This window comes from Elaeis guineensis, chromosome 1, assembly GCF_000442705.2.
Source record: "Elaeis guineensis isolate ETL-2024a chromosome 1, EG11, whole genome shotgun sequence".
Lineage (NCBI taxonomy): Eukaryota > Viridiplantae > Streptophyta > Magnoliopsida > Arecales > Arecaceae > Elaeis > Elaeis guineensis.
This window is the reverse complement of record NC_025993.2, coordinates 116,591,155-116,611,907: the sequence shown is the minus strand read 5'-3', so window position 1 is coordinate 116,611,907 and position 20,753 is coordinate 116,591,155. Positions and strand designations below refer to the sequence as shown.

At 31.1% G+C, this 20,753-nt stretch overlaps 1 protein-coding gene across 1 annotated transcript in view; it reads right to left on the bottom strand.

Moving 5' to 3' along the window:
* The window catches only part of LOC105038827 (GDSL esterase/lipase At3g26430), a 50,978-nt gene extending 34,688 nt beyond the window's left edge, over positions 1–16,290 (bottom strand). Inside the window, 2 exon segments of the mRNA XM_010914734.1 lie at positions 13,304–13,563; positions 16,256–16,290. Of these exon segments, the coding sequence (XP_010913036.1) occupies positions 13,304–13,563; positions 16,256–16,290 (295 nt within the window).
* Positions 16,291–20,753: the final 4,463 nt, after the last annotated feature.

Sequence of the window (20,753 nt, the reverse complement as noted above, 5' to 3'; positions counted from 1 at the left end):
TAACAGGAATACCCCTAGAAGAAGAAGGAAGCGATTTGAAAAAATAATTTTCGCACTACAATAGAATAGGATATTAGCGACGTAAAAAATTTATCGCTAATAATAGATTTTCATCGATAATAGTTATTAGCGATAAAATTATCATCATTAATATTTAGTCATAAATAATGACATCATTGATAATTTTTTATGATAATTTTTTTTTTCGTCAATAATGGATATTACCGATGAAAATTTTTCATCGTTAAATTTTTTTTTTCAAAAATTATTTATAATGAAGAATTTTAGTCATAAAAAAGAGTAATTTATGATGAAATATTATGTCACTAATAAAAATAATTATTTATGATGAAATAATTTCATCGTAATTAATTTAATTAAAAATTTTTATAAAATCTAAATTTAAAAAATATTAGTGACGTAAATTTTTCATCACAAATATGATAATTTTTGATGTAAATTTTTATCACTAATAAATTATCAATTATTTATGATAAAAATATTTTTATCACTATTATTTAATATAAAATTTTAATATTTTTAAATATATTAAAAAAAATTATTTACAACCAAGTTTTTCATCGCTAATATTTTTTTTGGTGATCAATCTTTCATCAAAAATAATTCTGTTACTAAAAATTTATACATATTTTTTTAAAAAATAATTTATGAATATATATTTTTAATTTATATTTATAATATTTTTTATAAATTAAAAATATAAAATTAAAATAAAAATTTATATAATAAATTTATAAATATATTTTATTATTTTATTATATTAAAATTATAAGAGATCTGAAATAAAAATAAAAAGCTACATAAAGAGATCGTCAAGTATCGGCATTTTCAGAAGGAGAACGAACTGGGGAAGGAGGGCACTCGGACTAGCCTACTGTTGCATCATTAGCTGCATCATCCGCTTCGTCTGTGCTATCTACTCTATCATCTAGATCTGGAGCAGCTGATATTCATCGATGCATACAGCCAACTCATCAGCTCGCTACTCAATACGTTAGCTGTCGATCCTGAGTAGTTTGCCTCTGCACCTCTGCCAGTCGAGCATCGCAAGTAGCATGGATGTTAGCCCTGGACGAGCATAAGGATGAGGGAGCACTGATCTCATGCCCTAGACCCCTAACATAACAGGATCTCATACCAAGCACCTGGTCACAAATCTTGTCATCTGTGGGTGCGGTCGAGCCCTCATAGATAGGCTGAGATCTGATGCCTATATATGATCTTGAAAATTAAAGTTATAGCTATTTTAATTTTATATTAAAAAGTAAACTATGAATAAAAAAATAATTAAAAAAAATTACAAAAATCTCCTGGCTCTCCGTCATCCACTCCCCTGACCGTTGGCTCTCCGTCGTCCACTCCCCTGACCGTCGCTGGTGGGTCCGCTGGTAGATATCGATCCTACTAGGAAGCTCGCCACTCTCTGCATCTCTTTGTAATTTAAGAATAATTAATTAAAATTTTTTTAAATAGTTAGAGAGTTAAAATATATAAATTAAAAATTACTTATCATCTACTCTATATGACGAGCGAACGACCTCAACCCCCATAATGCAATACAGTCTGTCTCACCCGATTCATGACGTTCTGGGCACATCATCTCTGTACAGTTAGCAGTCAAATTAGTAGGTAATAAATTAAATTTAAGAATAAATAATTCAATCATTAAACTCTAAAAAAAAATTTAGATATGTAATCTGATATGTCAGATCCTCATAATACCGACATATAAGAGCCCAATCATCCATAGTGATGCTGTCATAGGGCCGATGCCGTGCTGCCTCCACCCCATGATCTTGCATCACATGGTACCAATGCTGATGGATGCAGTGGTGATACTCCTTGAAATACAAACATAAATGAGTATCCACAGCTCGCCGCACGCGATCCTCCTCAAAATCAATAATATCAAATACATCCTACCAATAACAAATATTAGAAAACTATCGTGCTAATTAAATATTCATAGTATAATTTATTTTATCTATAACTGGATGTAGAAAATCTCTCTTTGAGCTCGTACAATGTGACGTCAATCGAAAAGCATCACGGAGGCATAACTGCTGCAGCATATGATGTCCAGCTTGGTCAGCCACAGCTCACACCATCTCCTAATGGGCCTGGTGTAGCTGGATGGTATCTCAATACGGAGACACTGTCCCAGGTACTCGCATCTCCAATGCTCTAGAGCGAGGTTCTTCGATGGACCTCGCCTCATCACCAGTAGAAACTGGCTTGAAACAACAATAAATAAATCATTAGTATGATAGCTATCTAAATAAAAAAAATAAATTTTATTATATAAAAAATATAATAATACCACTCAGACCCACCTCACTCGGATCTGCCTCACTGGGACCTGTCAGTGTAGGACCCTCTGGCAATGGAGTTGGTGCAGCAGTGAAAATGGGTAAAGGCACCTTAGCTTCAGGGGTGGACTGTGAATAAGAACATCGTCGTCTGTCTCCTAGTGCCATGCCTGCAATTCTTGACATATAAATAAATATAATATTAAATAATAATAGTAAAAAATAAATTACATTCTAATGAATAAAATTATATCGCATACCATTATTGTTAGAGAAGATTGAACAAAGAATATAGATCTACTCATCAATATTCGTATCTTCCTCGATGTGTAGGTTCTCCTTTGAATCACAATAATCGACTAATGTATCATCTTCTATCTCATCATTATTTATAAATTGATCGTCATCCTCTGACTCATCAAGATTAAACATAAAATCAGCTTCAACTTCGTTGAGCGGTAGATTAGCCCTATTCAAAGGAGCTGTTACAAGTTCTTTATCAATAAAAAGCTCGGCTAATGTTTGTTCTTCCTCTTGAAAAGCTTTTTCTTCATGTAAATTTGAATTTTCATCTATCTCTAGTTGGGTTGGTATGTCATATACGTTTCTAGGTATTATTTTTTGTACGACATGCCAATTACCTCGATATTTTAGATCCTTCAAATATATTACTTGTTTCGCTTGAGTTGCTAATTTATACGGCTCATTCTGGTACTATGTTCGTGCAAAGTTTACACTGATAAAGTATGAATCGATATGAATACTATTCTTTTTATTGCTAATATCCTATCATTCATACTGAAATAAGAATATAGAATTACTGGACCCATACTTCAGTTCTATGATATTTATCAGTACACCATAATATTCAATCTCTTCTTCTCCTTCATATCCTAACATAGCAATCCCACTATTTTAGATCCGTCATTGCATCTCAAGTTCTCTTGTGTAAAATTTTATTCCTCCAATGATACAGGATGTATAGTGATTAATCTTTTGATCGAGGCCACATGCTAAATCGTATAACTCATTGATCGCACCCTCTTTTTTATTGAAATACTTATATTTCATCTACATCATAACATAAAAAATTATATTAGGTCAAATAATTATTTTTATAATTATTAAAAATAACATATTATTAGTGCAACTTACAAGGTCATCAAATTATTTTATAATTTTTTTTTATGTTGATCATCAGCATCCATATTATTTTCTCTGTATAGTATACTCTTGTGCTCACTGCAACAAGTCATGATTTTTAATTTTACATCGATATAAAAAAATTACTTAGAATATTAAATAGTATGCTAAGATGGTACTTACTCAATAAAATTTTTAATTTATTCATAATTATTTAGTATGTAGAAGTGTGCCTTGGATAGCTCATTCATGTCCATAAATTCATTTCTCCTTCCACTAATGAGTCGAACTATTTGTTTAAATATAGACAGTATCGGTTTATTATCATCCCATTCACGATCTGCATTACGATCTGTATGATTAAATCTTATTTTGATATCATTAAGATATATCGAGCAGAAAGTGACACACTCCGTAGCTATGTATGCTTCCACTATTAATCCTTACGCCACACTTTATTGTGCACATATTTTTTTAGGATACATAAAAATCTATAAATAAAAATAAATTTAAATTTTAGAAATATATTTACATCTTATAACTGATATGATAAAGTGCGTATAATTTTTTTACCTTCAATAGGATACATCCATCGATAATATATCGATCCGGCCAAAAGAGCTTTTTTTGAAAGATAAATAGCTAGGTGCATCATAACATTAAAAAATGATGGTAAAAATTTTTTTTCTAGCTTACAAAGAATGAGCACGATATCCTTCTCAAATTTTTTAAGTAAGTTAATTTTTAATTTTCGACAACACAGTTCTCGAAAGAACACTCCCAACTCAATAATGCAGTTTGAACATCATCGTTCAAATAGCCATGCATGACCACAGAAAGCAAGCATTACATCATCACATAGGAGTCATAACTTTTTATGTCAGAGATATTACAATCGTTGTTGCCAACACACCGTGATATGTTTGAAGCATATACGTCAAAAAATTTATGATTTTGAACCATCCACAAAAATTCTTTTTTCCTCACCAAACAGTGAATAACATGCAGGTGGTATAAAAAAATTTATCACCTCGATGAACTAAATGCAACTCTAGTCAGATTTTCATTTTCTACAAATCAAGACGAGCTTTTGTACTATCTTTTATTTTTTCTGAGATATTCAATACTGTACCAATGATATTATCATAAATATTTTTCTCAATACACATTACATTCAGATTATGATGAAGTAGTAACTACTTCTAATACGGTAGTTCGAAAAAATACTTCACTTCGTCTAATTCAACTCAGCTTCAGTACGCTTCCGCTTGCGTGTACTCGATATTTTTTTAAATTAGACATTTTCAATAACTTCAAGTTGTTCTAAAACTTCTGCTCCACTTAACTCCTTAGGTGGCAGATGCTAGTCGGACTTACCATCAAAGTATTGATTGTAACGGATCCTCCAAGAATGATTAGCAGGTAGAAATCGTCGATGACCCATGAAGCATATTTTCTGTCCATACTTTAAATGTAAGGAGGATGCATCCTTGTTGCATATTGGACATGCCAGATATCTTTTGGTGCTCCACCCAGATAAATTTTCATATGCAGAAAAATTATTTATGATTCATAAAATTGAAGCATGCAATTTAAAATTTTTTCGACTCACAAAATCATATGTCTGTATTCTATTTTTTCAGAGCTCTTTCAGATCATCGATTAACGGTCATAGATATATATCAATTTTATTATCTGATATTTTTGGATCCAGAATTAACAGTGACATAAAAATAAATAGTTCTTTTATGCACTTTCATGGAAGTACATTATATATAACTAGCATCACAGGCTACATATTGTAGGAAGTACTCAAATTGCCAAAGAGATTAAATCCATCTGTCGCTAGACTAAGCTGGATATTGCGCGGGTCACTCGCAAAGTATGGATGCTTTACATCAAAATCTTTCCACACTACGGAGTTGGTTGGGTGGTTAAGTATGTTCTCCTCCGAAATTCGCTACTCATGATGCCATTTTATTTCTTCAACTATTTTTGTGGACATATATAACTTTTGAAGTCTTGGAATCAATAAAAAATACCTCAAAATTTTTTGAGGTATCTTCTTTCCTTTCTTGTTATCAATTTTGTACCTAGGCTCACTGCATTTTGGACATTCAGTTGCCTATTCGTTATCCTTATAAAATAATATAAAGTCATTTTTGCAGGCATGTATAGGAATATAGCTAAGTCTCAATTTTTACATGTATATTTTTGCTTTAGAATATGATTTCAGAAGTCTCTCTCTATCAGGGAGAGCTACTTTAATCAATATCAAATTCTGATCAAATAACTTCTGACTCCATTGATTTACGATTTTAATAAGAAATAATTTTATTAAAAACTCTAACTTGAAAAATTTTGCACAATTTGGATAGAGTGACTCTCGTGCATCCCTTACAAGTTTTGCAAACTGTTCAGAAATTCCTTCTACCTCAAGTCGAATATTATGTTCATGATCAGAATTGCCTTCAAATGTACTAGTATTCATGCATACATTTGAACAAACATCCTAATGTAAATTATCCAATAGTTCTCCTATACCATCATATTCGACAGATTCAGCAGCATCACTATCATCTTCAGTATCGTCATCGTTGCGCACAACTTCATTCGGATCACCCTCTCCATACCATATCTAGCAAGTATACTTCTTATCCGTACTATAACATAGCAGATGCTCCTCAACAAGTGTTATGTGATGATATACCATATTGACACATCTCTTGCATAGACACTTTATCCGATTAGCACCGTCAGCCTTATATCATGCAAACTTAATAAAATCTCGAACATCTTTTCGATATTCAGGCAAAAAAATACCTCTAGCATTCATCCAACTTTTGTTGATATCCATCTAACAACAAACATGAAAACTATTAACAACAAAAAAAATTTCAGTGGTTTTCATCTGAACCAGATCTCGACCCGAATTTTGGATCGAATCCTGACCTAGATTTCAGATCAAATCTCGATCCGGATCCAGATATGGATCATTTTATGCAAAACAGTATGTATTAAAGAATACAGACTGAACAGTAATACAGAAAATATCCTTCCTCCAATTTAATGAAGTCAAAATACATGATCCTATCTATTTCAAATCATTACTAACAGATGTGGTCCTATTCCTTTCAAAAAAATAATAATCTTATTATTGTTATTATTTGATATTTTATTTCATTATTGTAAAAATTTTGATAGTATCTCTCCATGGTTCTCCAAGTATACGATATGAATATGACGCCTACACACTCTATCTGTCATATACCCGAAGAACAGTGGATAGATAACTGTTGAGTACCACATAATGAAATAAAATATCAACTATTAATAATAATAAGATTATTATTTTTTTTAAAAACTCGAATACGAGACATCCAAGAGTCGATCTCAATCAAGATCGACTCTTGAACGAAAATCTATGGCTCAATACAATTTAATTATCATCTCTGAATATACATTCAAAGATAAATTTTTAATATATCAAAAAAGAGTAACTCTGCATTAAAATTTTTTTATTAAAAATTTTAGTAAAATTTTTTTCTAAAATAAAAATATTTTTTATATTTAATTATAATAAGCAAAAGCATACAAAATAGCATACAAAATAATTAAATTGTAATAAGCAAAAGCAATATGCATTGTGCTAGTGGAACAATAAAAAATTTATAAATTTCAGTAGTAATACTAAAAAATTTATACAATAAATATAAAATAAATTATAAGTAGTTGAGCATACAAAATAATATTAACATAAAATAATAACATGAAATTCAATCCTGAGGGTCGATGATTTTTTATTTTTTTTAAAATATTTTTTACTTAAAATAATAAATTATCTTTTATTTTTTAAAAATATTTTTTATCTAAAATTTTTTTCTAAATATTTTTTCTCCTGAACGAGCTCCGGATTTGATCGCCCACAGCCCCTGCTCCCGCGGTGCCGGCACCGTCACCCACCCCACGTGCCCAAACTCGACCCTCGTGACTCCCGCTCTTGTGGCATCGACGCTGTCACCCACCCCTCGTGACCTACCCCCCGCGGTGCCGTCGCTCTCTCCAACCCCCTGCGATCTGGATTCCAACTCGGATCTTGATCAAATCCCGATCTGGATCCCAACTCGAATCGGGATCTCGACTTGGATCCCAACCTCGATCCAATTCAGATCGTGATCTGATTTTTATTTTTATTAATTAAATAATAAAATATTTGATTAATATTTTATTTTTTTATTTTTTTTATTTTTTTTCCTACTCATTTCTCTCTTCCCTTCCTCCCTCCCCGATCGACCTTTCTTCCTCCCAGATCGACCCCTTTCCCAGCACCGTGTCACCCTCGATTGCCCACGGCCCCCTCTCCGCTCCCCTGTCACCCCCGACCACCCCCCGACCCCATACCCACCCCCGTGTCGCCCCCGACCGCCCACCCCACCCCTGCAACCCCCTCCGTCGGTCGACCCTCTCCCCAGCCCCGTGTCACCCCCGGCTACCTATGGCCCCTTCTCCGCCCCCGTGTCGCCCCCGACCGCCCCCGACCCCATCCCTGCCCCAATGTCACCTCCGGTCGCCCACGCCCACCCTGCAACCCCCTCCACCGATCGACCCCCTCCCCACCCCTGTGTCGCCCTCGACTGCCCCCGACCCCCTCTTCGCCCTTGTGTCGCCCCCGGCAGCCCTCCGACCCTCGCCCCGCCCCAGTGTCGCCCCCAATCACCCACCCCCACCCTAACAACCCCCTCCTCCCCCCAAACGTCCGACCCTCATGTCACCCCTGGCCGCCCACCCCTACCCCCGCGACACCCTTAGGGCCCCGGTGGCTCGATCAACCAAAAAAAAAGGGTGGGAAGAACCTTTACCTCCAATGAATGGCAACGGTGGCATTGGAGAAGCCCACGGCAATGGTGCGGATGGCAACGGCGGCGGCGACGGTGGAGACGCGCTCGCCGGCAGGAAGAGAGGGGGAGAGAGCTCGGAGAGGGAGAGGAAAGAGGGAGGGGGAAGGAAGAGGGTTTCGCGCGAAGGGACGTCGAGTTGACGTCTAATTAATGCAGAACTATTCGTGACAAAAATTTTCATTACTAATACCATTATTAGTGATGAAAAATTATTTTCATCGCCAATAATTTTCGTCAAAAAAATTTTCTACTAAAAAAATTTTTTCTAAAAAAATTTTATCCAAAAATAAATTATTAGTGATGGAAATTTTTTTTTTGTCATTAATAAGTCTATTAGTGACGGAAGTTTTCATCGATAATAAAGACAATCCAAATTTTTTTTTTCTTTAATAATTTTTCCATCAAAAAATAAAAAAAAAATTTTAAAATAATTTTTTTGATGAAAACAACTTTTCATTGCTTATAATTTTTTTTTCATTAACAAATTTTTTGTTTATAAAATTTAATTAAAATAATATTTTTAAAATATGATTGCTGATGAAAAATAAATTTACATAGCAAATATATTTTTATAAAAAATTAAAGACTATTTATGATAAAAATTTATTTTATATCACTAATATTTAAATATCTTTCCAATAATAATTTCATAAAAAAATTAATTTTAGATTTGTTCACCAAAAAAATTTTCATCCAAAAAATTTAACAAAAAAAGATATTAAAAAAATATTTGTTATGAAAATAAAATTAATTTTCTTTAATCCAAAAAATTTTTGATCTAAATTTTTTTAAGATAATTTCATTAGAAAAATTAATTTTTTTATTAATAAAAAAATTATATAAATAGTTAATTTATTATTTTTTTAAATTTTTTTTCAAAAAAATAAGTATATAAAAAATATAATTACGATAAAAAGTTTAATTTACATCGCTAATAATTGTTATAAGAATATCTCTTCGGCTTCCGCAATCGAATGGACACTATAGGAGATCTATAATTTTGAAGTCTTCGATCTCCAAGGAGCTTGTCCTTTTTTTAGAATCTTCATTCCGAAAGCAGAGTATGAGAATGTCACGGTGATTCTGAGATTGCAAGAAAAATATATCAAAATTAAAATTTGAAGGATAAGGTAGGGACAGAAAGTTAGAGGTCCAGAAGCTCGTATATTACATGCATATGAGGATCGAGCTTGAAAAATTCAAGAAGAATTATGTGAGCATAAAAAATCTAGCAATTAACTAGAATCAAAGTAGACCTGCAGATAGTACAAGTTGTGTTATAAAGTATAAGCTCTTATTTATGCTTCGCATTGTTAGAAAGATGAGTACTCGTATTATTTATTTTCTTATGATTGAAACTCCTACAAAGATACATTTGAGCATCGATCGATGCAGAAAGTGTGGTATCTTTTGAGATCATGGAAGCCATACTAGAATGCGCTGCTTAACTATATGGTTTCTGCATGAAAGGAGGCTCCTTTCATGTAGTTTAAAGCAGACACTCCATCAAAAAGATTCATTGATATCACTAGTAACAGTGACAGCGATGAATAGATGAATTTTACGTTATAAATAAATATATAACTCATTTCATTTAAAAGGATCTATTCATTCTAAACCATGAATATCACCCACTTTCATATGATTTTTTCATACAAAAAATTCGGTCTGAATTATAACTCACATTTGTAAAAGGATAAAAAATGTATACAGCTACTACAAAAATAGATGTAGTTGCCTTACACAAAATTAAAAATTTAAATTTTTATAATTTTTTAAATTTTTAATTTTTTTAAATATTAATGACAAAAATATTTTCATCATAAATAAAAGTATTTATGATGAAAAAAATTTTTCATCATAAATACTCGATTATTTACGATGAAAAATTTTTATCATAAATAATAAGTAAATTTTGATTTTTTTAAATTACTGATTTTTTTAAACATTAGTAATGAAAATATTTTCATCATAAATAATTAAATATTTATGATGAATATTTTTTTCATCATAAATACTTTTATTTATGATGAAAAATTTTCATCATAAATAATAAGTAATTTTTAATTTTTTTAATTTTTAATTTTTTTAAACTATTGATAATAAAAATATTTTCATCATAAATAATCAAGTATTTATGATGAATATTTTTTTCATCATTAAAATTTTTTATTTATGATGAAAAATTTTTATTATAAATAATGAGTAATTTTTTATTTTTTTAAATTTTTAAATTTTTTAACTATTTATGATGAAAATATTTTCATCTCAAATACTCAATTATTTATGATAAAATATTTTTATTATAAATAATCTATAATTTTTAAATTTTTTAAATTTTTTATTTTTTTAAATATTGATGATTATAACATTTATGTTGGAAATAATCTTATTTTTGATAAAAAATATTTTTTATTATAAATACTTAAATTATTTATGATGAAAATATTTTTATCATAAATATTTAAAAATTTAAAATTAAAATAAATGATATATTATTTATGATAAAAATATTTTTTATAAATAATATATATTTATGATAGAATAATTTTTTCATCACTCATAGGCAACTATTTATGATGAAAAATTATTTTTATCATAAATATTTTATTATTTATGATTAATTTTTTATCATAAATATAATTAGTGGTAACAAAATATTTGCATCATCGTAAATAATTAAATATTTATGATGAATATTTTTTCATCATAAATACTTTTATTTATGATGAAAAATTTTCATCACAAATAATGAGTAATTTTTAATTTTTTTAACTATTGATAATAAAATTATTTTCATCATAAATAATCAAGTATTTATGATGAATATTATTTTTCATCATTAAAATTTTTTATTTATGATGAAAAATTTTTATCATAATAATGAGTAATTTTTGATTTTTTTAAATTTTTAAAATTTTTAACTATTTATAATGAAAATATTTTTATCTCAAATACTCAATTGTTTATGATAAAATATTTTTATTATAAAGAATCTATAATTTTTAAAATTTTTATTTTTTTTCAAATATTGACGATGATAACATTTACATTGGAAATAATCTTATTTTCAATGAAAAAATATTTTTTATCATAAATACTTAAATTATTTATGATGAAAATATTTTTATCATAAATATTTAAAATTTAAAATTAAAATAAATGATATATTATTTATGATAAAAATATTTTTCATAAATAATATATATTTATGATGAAATAATTTTTTCATCACTGATAGGCAACTATTTACGATGAAAATTATTTTTATTGTAAATATTTTATTATTTATGATTAATTTTTTATCATAAATATAATTAGTGGTAACAAAAATATTTACATCGTAAATAATTTTATCACAAAAGCATTCTTTCTTGTAGTATCACTATGGCTTCTAGAATGCACCGTTGGGGATGCAAGAAATAACCAAACTAGGAAGATGAAAAAAGAGAAAAAGAAAATCAACCTACTGTGGCACAATAAGAAGGAAGAAGATGACGATTCTTTGAGAGATGAAGATGACTGTCTGAAAAAAATCACCGTCGAACTAAAAAACTCTCAAGATGTGAAGAAAAGCCAGAAGAGAAGAAAGAAAGTCTGAGAACATTCAGAGAAAGTCAAAGACCATCTCCTTTTTAAACACAAAAAATTGAAACCATTTGAATATTGAATCTTGTTTGGCCATTTGATAATCGATACGTGGCACCATCCATTGACGGCAGAGAGACGTTAGTCGGTCAATTAATGATACGTGTGAGAAACAAGGCTTGCCATTCTCCTGACTCTGTCGATCGTCCTCCAATCATGATTGTAGTTTGAAACGGCTATTCGATTCACCCAAGTAGCATATGTGCCACTCTCATAGAAAGGACAATGTGTCTTCAACCAATCAAAACTTTAGTACTCCCTTCGTTCAAATAAAACTTGGGAGCAGGGGGACATGTATTTGGAGGATATTCCCTCCTTGGGCTAAAGACATGAGTCAATGGCTAGATAGGGGCTGTTAGGTATGGTAACATAATCTAATCTTAGTTTTGACCTATGATGATCCTGGGACCCGGACCACCATCCTGAGCAAAATTCTTAGGATCAACCATTTATGACTTCAGCATCAGATTTACTCCTATCCCCATGGCCTCTAACACAAATGGTAAATGATGGAATGCTTGGACGTCTAGTTCTGACTTCGATTGTAAGCATACATCGATCCTTATCTCGTTGGACGAGATCCAACTTGGTCGCTTCTTCTCCTCAGCACCCACTTCCATTAAATTAGATCGAATTCTCAATTAAAGAGATAGGGCCGATCCCACCTGCATCTTAATTCAAAATTTAAAATCGCCCACGACTTTCAGTTGGCTCCAAAATAAAAAAGTTAGGTGCGGTAACCATCCCATCAATTTCGATTAGAAGTCTCATCATGTTGCGCTTGAATCGACCTCATGATTTCTCTTGACGGTTATATGGCTTCAACCTATAAAAGGATCTACAGTGGACCTCCTAAGGTACGCAACTATAACTTTTTTACACTCCTTCCTTTCTATTTTTCCGTGATCTGACTTGAGCATCAAATGGTTCCTATCAAAGCTAACTCTAGTCAGAACTTGCTTGCAGATTTTTCTTTTGGGAGGATGCGCCACCACTCCAGCCTTATCCGACAATGGTCTAGATTTTAGCGGCAACAAAGGGAAAGTAATAAGTAACAGCAACTCTGATGGCCTACTTCTTTCAACAAACTGAGAAAGTAGTTCTTTATTGCTAGGAAAAAAAAGATATATACATGATTCTTTTGAAGTTTTAATGACTTCTTCTGTAGTCAGGAGAACCTCTTGGAATTATACATAGATTTTCCACTCTTAAATATGGTACTTAATATGATAACAAAGAAGGATATATATATATATATGTCATAAATAAGATTAGATCCCATACCTATGAAGTCAATGATCAACCGTCCATCGGAGTATCTCCCTCCAGGCTTCCCAAAGAAGCTCCCCCCATTCGGTGGTGGTGCATGATTGAAGGCCGCAGATAGCCCTTCGGTGTCAGAGTTGGAGTTGCCGAAGTTGAAGAAAGCCAGAAAGTCACAAGGACCGAGCAAGGCAAGCGTCAGTAGTAGTAGAGAGCCGAGTGCAAGGATGATAAGAGTGGTAACATATGATGAGAAGCCATTGGTGTGGTGAGAGGAGAGACTGGAGAGAGATAATGTAAAAAGATGAGGAGGTTTCAAGTTTGAGTAGAAGCCGCTATTTTATACAAATACAAGAGGCTTGATATGTTTTTAGGTGGCCACATCTTAATTTATCCATATTCTTAGTGAAGGAATTTTGCTGAGCAGTTAATATATTTAGATTTCCTAAAATTTCAGTTGCTATTATACAAGTCAAGATATGAAGCATAGACTATGTGGTAAACCAAAAATTTACTCCATATGGAAGACTAATTTGAATATTTAAATATTTTTTTGAAATATAACCTCTTAAATATATGAAATTATATAAATACACTCTCAAAGTTGTTATTTATATGTATACTTTTATATAACATCTATTTTGTACATATACCTTCCCTTTTATTTTTATACCCATGACATCTAATGCCATTAAAAAATAAAAAATTACAAAAATATCCTTCCAAGTATAGATCATTTACATTTAGGCCTCAAAAGTTTAAAAGTATTAATTAAACCCCAAAACTTTAAAAATTATTGCAATAAAGCCCAACCATCTGTCTTTGTTAGAGAATGTTATCATGTGAGGGTTATCTGATAGCTTAATTTTTATAAAATTTTATAACTGTCTTTTCCACTAACTTAGCAAAAAGCTCTTATTTTGATAGAAATTGAAAGGAAGGGAAGAAAAGTAGCGCTTTGAGATTTGTACAGGCAGATAAATGATAAAGAGAATGCTTTAAGATCAGCATATACATATGAATAGCAATAGATGGAGCACTTTGAGATATATGCTGATAGATGAATGACAAATGATGAAGTATTTTAAGATATCTGTAAATGGATGGATGGTAAATAATGGTGTGCTTTGAGATTTGTATAAATAAATGATTAAGAATGACAAGCCACTTTGAGATTTGTGCAAATAGATGGATGATAAATGATAGAACACTTTGAAATCTATGTAAACAAATGAATGATAAAAGATGAAGTGCTTTGAGATTTGTGTAAAAAATATATGATAGAAAATGAAATGCTTTGAGATTTATATAGGCAGATGAATGATGAAGGATGGAGTGCTTTGAGATTTGTACAAATAGATAGATGATAGAGGATGGAGTGCTTTAAGAGTTGTGTAGACAGATGAATGATTGAAGATAGAGTGCTATAAGATCTATGCAAGCGGATGGATAATAGAAGACAGAGTGCTTTAAGATTTATGTGATGGATGATACAGGATCAATAGATGATACAGGATGAAGTGCTTTGAAATCTGTATTGATTGATGGATAATAGAGAATAAAGCATTTTGAGATTTATATAAATAGATGAATGATTGAGGATAGAGTACTTTAAAATTTGTAAAAAATTGATGGATGATAGAGAATAGAGTGCTTTGATCTTTATGTGGATGAACGGATGATAAAATACTGAGTAGTTTGAGATCTGTGCAAATAAATGGATTGTGGATGAAGCACTTTGAGATATATACGAGTGGATGAATGATAGAATAAAGTTTTTTAAGATTTGTGCATGAAAATGGATGATTGAGACTGGAGTACTTTAAAGATTTGTATCAGCAAATAAATTACTAGGATTAGATATTTTAAGATTTGTACAAATGGATGAATGATGCAGAATAGAGTGCTTTAAGATATATGTAGGTAGATGAATGACAAAGAACAACATCTTTCAAGCAATGGAGATTTTATTTTTTTCTCATTTCATTAATGGTATTGAGATCCAAATAGACGATTAGGCCATATTATAATAAATTTAAAGTTTTGATGGCTAATTGATATTTTAAAATTTTTAAAATCCATATATAAATGGCCTAAATCTATAATGATATCTATATAATTTTTTTATAAATAAATAATTTAAAATTAAAATAGCTGAAATATCATAATGGATGCATGTGTAAAAAAAAAATTTATCAATATATATATGCAAATAACAACTTTACAAGGGGCTCTCTCTCTCTAATTTCTCTTTCTTTTCCTAAAGAAAGCATTCGGATAGTATACCCTCTCTGACGGTCAGTTGGCTTCAGTTGATCACTAGGTATCTCTTCCTCCCTCCCCCCTCCCTCTCTTCCCATTCCTCTTTCTTTCCTCCTTCCTCTCTCTTCTCCCTCCTTCTCCAACCCTTCAAGGGCCTCTCCTCCCCCCTATTTCTTCTATTCTGCTATCTAAAAAAAATAGCAAGCGATTAGTAGTCTCCCTCTCCAGCTGTCAGACATATCTCACTTCTCCTCTCTTTCTATATATCTCTATCTCTCCTTTTTCTCTTTCTTCCTTTCTTCCTCTCTTCTACCATGAAATAGCCCTCTCTACTCTCCCTCTCTTCCTTCTCCTAAGTTTATATCTTTGTTCTTTCCTCTTCTCTCTTCTCTTTACGTGAAGCCGACTGGCCACTGGGCTCCTCTCTCCTTATCCCTTCTTCCCTCCACTGTCAATGTTCTTATGGGGTCGGCACCGGCTAGATCCAATCGTCGGATCCTTTCTTGCTCTCTCTTCATTTTTTCTTCTGTCTGTGCCAGATCCCCTCTCTCTCTCTCTCTCTCTTTCATTAAAGTACTTTGTGAAGCTTTACCATCTGAAAATGACCTTGTCCTCCTAGCTGTCAGACACACTCCCCTCCCTCCTCTCTCTTCTCTCTCTTTAGCATAGTCATCTCTCTGGTATCTCCTTTGGTAAGGCTAGATAATTTACAAGATGAAATGATCAAGTTCTTCGATGGTCCCCATGCTCTATAGGCACTTGTATAGAAGGAGTTTTGATTTTGATTTTTTTTTCTTTGTTGGTTGAAAGTAGGAAAGTCTCATTTTTCTCATTTTATTATACTCTCTCTTTCTTGTATTTTCTTATTTTAATAAAATATTGGGTGGATTCTCCTTTCTTTTTCATTAAAAAAAACTTTGTGAGGGTATTCATATAATTTTACATATTTATAAAGTTTGGGTGGATTCTCTCATTTGATTTATGAAATTATTGTTGAGTCTATACCTTCTATATATTTTTTTATTATTTTAAAATTTAAAGTATATTGAATTTAAATTGAGGATAAATTATAGGACCTATCCTTCAATTTTAGTCTAATTTTACTTATACCCTATCAACTTTAAAAAGTATCAAATTAGTCCTTCTAATTTTTAAAATATTTCAAAATAATCCTACAGTTTATTTACCAACGAACAGTATTAGCTTGTCATTTCAATAAATGAAAATACTATGGTTTATATAAGAGGGATCACAAGCGAGGAAGGGATGGATGTATAGCAAAATGAAGGAAGAAAACTAATGTTGAGGAGATATTCTTATAATTTATTCTTAAATTAATTATAGATATTTAAATCAGTAAAACTATCTTTAGTGATATATAATTAATGATGAGTCATTGCTTGTTTATTAAGACAAGAATTTTGCAAGGGTATCAGGATTTAGTCCATAAGAATTGATCTTAATATGGGATCATGTGGTATGATAATATCGATCTTTTTTGGTCACCCTCGATCCTCAATTATAAATCATTAAATTATCTTCGCTAAATTGACTTTTACCATTTAAGCATATACCTTGAAGCATGTAGATTGATCTTAGGACTTGATTAACTCAAAAGTGGATGTGAATTTGGCCCATGTATTCTAATTCAAAATTAAATCAAAGAACATATCTAGGAAACAAAATAAAGTGGTCAATCATCTTATAAACTAGGATCATTATTTGAGTATAAAAATATACTAGAATATATATTTTTCATTTTAGATAATAAAATATAACTTTTGATATATTGGGCGCTTAATAGAATGCTTGAATAATAGTCTACTTTTATCTTTTTTATAAAAAGGGAATAAATATTAGGCATGTGCATAGTAGGTTTTTATTTTGGAAAAAAAATATTAGAAACAACAACTAGGACATCAAAAATAAAATTATCTACCAAAACTATATGATCTAAAGAGAAGTATTGAGGTGATAGTAACTTTTTAATAGTATAGTAAAATAAGAAAGATGTATTCTACTTGAAAAGCTTTAAAATCTAATGTGCATTGAAGTCTCATAATATTTCATATAATTTATAAAGAGATTTTACCAAAAGTTACAACACATCTAAATTTAATATTTTTACTTTTGTTCTTAAATATTCTTAAATCTTTTATTGTACAAATATTAAGAGGATAACCTCTTAATTGATCCTATTGAAAGATGTCACTAGAGATAAAAGTATGATGACAATTAATCTTGATAACCTCATCAAGATTAATCTAGGCACAATGACCTTGTCCAGAGGTTTGAGGGGTGCTTGATAGAGTGTTTCAATAATATTCTACTTTTATCCCTTTTATAAAAAAGGAACTAACATTAGGCATGTGCACTATTGGTTTTTATTTTGAAAAAAAGAATATTAAAAACAACAACTAGGATATCAAAATAAATTATCGACCAAAATTATATTATCTAAAGAAAAGTATTGAGGTGATTATAATTTTTTAATCGTATAGTAAAATAAAAAAGATGTATCTATTTGAAAAGCTTCAAAATCTAGTGTGTATTAAACTACCATAATATTTCATGCAATATATAATGAGATTCTACCAAAAGTTACAACACATGTAATTTAATACTTTAACTCTTGCTCTTAAATTTTTTATTATACAAATATTAAAATGATAACCTTTTAATTGATCCAATTGAAAGATGTCGCTAGGGATAAAGATATGATGACAATGAATCTTGATAACCTGTCAAGATTAATCTAACCATAGTGACCTTGTCCGTAGTTTTGAGGATTGATACCATCTATCATTCCTTTTCAAAATATATAACCCTTCCTTAAACCACCTATAATTAAAATCCATCCATGTCGTGTCTCTTTAAGAGGATTACAACCTTGCCTTTAAATGTGGAAAGTTCTTTGGGATGAGGAAGTGCAAGAACATAAATTTAGAGCAGCTAATTAATTTCTCTTATATTAATTGCTTCTAAATATTTATGCTAAATATCCAAACTGACAGACTATGGTTACATTGTAGACTATTTGAATTAATATTGAGATCAAGTGACACATTATTCTATAAGAAAGTGTAGAAGAAGAAAATTTATGTGAGGCTACAATTCTAATATAGTAAATTTATGCATCCATACTCATTAGGTCAAACTCAACTAACTGAAAATTGTCACATTCATAATTTTTTTATTGAAATACATTATAAAGTTTCTCAAATATGGATGAATTTTAGTATTAATTCTCAATTACTTAAGGCTTTGGCTTCTAAAAATATCTTTTTTGAGCAAAACAATAGGAAATACTACCATACATTTCCATTAATGATGTAATGCATGCAAAAAGAGAACAAGAAGATCAGCAAAAGGAAAAGAGAGACAAAAAAAGAGTAAAAAAGAGAATAAGACACGGAAAGGGAAAGAGGTAGGAGAGCCCATTCCTTAAGTTTTCATCTCGAAAAAAAATAGAGAAAAAGGAAAAGAAAAGAGGATCTATTGGACCGAGTTAAGAAATTTTGGAAGTTGTTTTGTAAAATGACCCACTTGCATAACACTACTATGAAACAACAATAAAAGGATTGCATTGCAATTAAGCATCTGTATAGAATAGGTAAGATGCATTAGCTCTATAACTTATATGGAAATACAAATTAATTTTATATTATCAGAATATGCATCTTTAATTATCTATTATCTTTTTATTTGGAGTATATTTTGATTCACAATATGTCGGATGGTTTTTGTGAATTTGTAATAAAGGGGCCTTTATAGTGGTTCCCTAATATAAAAACATGTTAAAAAGTATTTATTTTCTAAATATAAATTATGTGTGTTATTAAGAAGATTTGCCAAACTATGGGCAATTAATTTGTGGACGGCAATCAACCCTCCTATTGAGGAACTACAACCAAAGAATTGCATTGCAATTAAATATATGTATGAATGTACCAAAATAAAATTAGAATCAACAAGATACATGTCAACTTTATAACTTATATAGAAGTACACGTTAATGCTATATTATTAGAATATGTGCTTTTATCTATTATCTCCTCATTTGGATTATATTTTGATATATGTTGAGGTTTTTCATGAACTTATAATGAAGTGGCCTTTACATAGGATTCCCTTATATAAAAAGAAATGTTACAAAGCATTTATCTTCCAAATATAAATTATGAAGGGATAATGTGTTATTAGAAGGATTTTCCAAAATATGGTTGATTAATTTGTTGAGCAGCGAATTTCTTAATTATTTATCTTAATTTGCTCTTGAAAAGCACATTTCAAAATACTTCAAATCATCTATATCACAATTTTTAATGCATATATTTGAAGTCCACCTTCAAAGGCCATTGATATAATTGTGTCAAGTAGTCTGGCTCTTGCCAACCTCTCTCATTGACCAATTATCATTATTATTAGTCCAAACAATCAAATGATTAAGACTGGTAGATGTGAGACATTAAATTCTCAATCCGGATTGCACCAAACTAAGTAGGTTGAGTCCATCCCCTTACCATCATCCTGTGGGCGAAAATTAAAACAGCACCAAGTTTGGGCCTAAACAATGGACAATATGATCGGCTCAAGTGAAGAGAAAAAGAAGGGAAGGAAAAATAATAATAATAATGATGATGTGCCACCAACCCCCACAAGAGGGTGCGAGGGAAAGAAGCAAACCAGCCGGCGAGCCAACTACCAACCACCTACTCCCCTCCCATCTCTCCCGTTTTGCATCCATCCACACCGTCCATTAAAATCGGACGCCTGAGATTTTTTTCATTTTGATGTTTTCAAAGCGTTTATTAAAATAATCTTGTTCTATATATATTTTAGTACTGGTGGATCTGCTGTTTCCTTATGAAGAGCGAAGTAAAACTTTAGCTCATCACAGCCGTCCATCCCTGCGGATCTTAAAAGCGTCACGCAACGTGGAATAACGTCGTTTAATAGGATGGGGCATGCGTCCCATTGGTGGAGTGGGGTTTCAGAAAACCGGAACCAGGGACCCTGCTTGTTCCAAGTGACGTGTCAAGATTACATTGGTTCATTCTGTGGTCTTGCCATCCTTAGATTGCCACGTCGGATATAACCGTGTTTTGTGATTTGTTTGGGGAGGTTTTCGCTAATGAAAATTGAAAGGGATCTTACTCCCTCTTCCATTTTCTATTAAAAAATTAAGATATTTTTATATAAATATGAA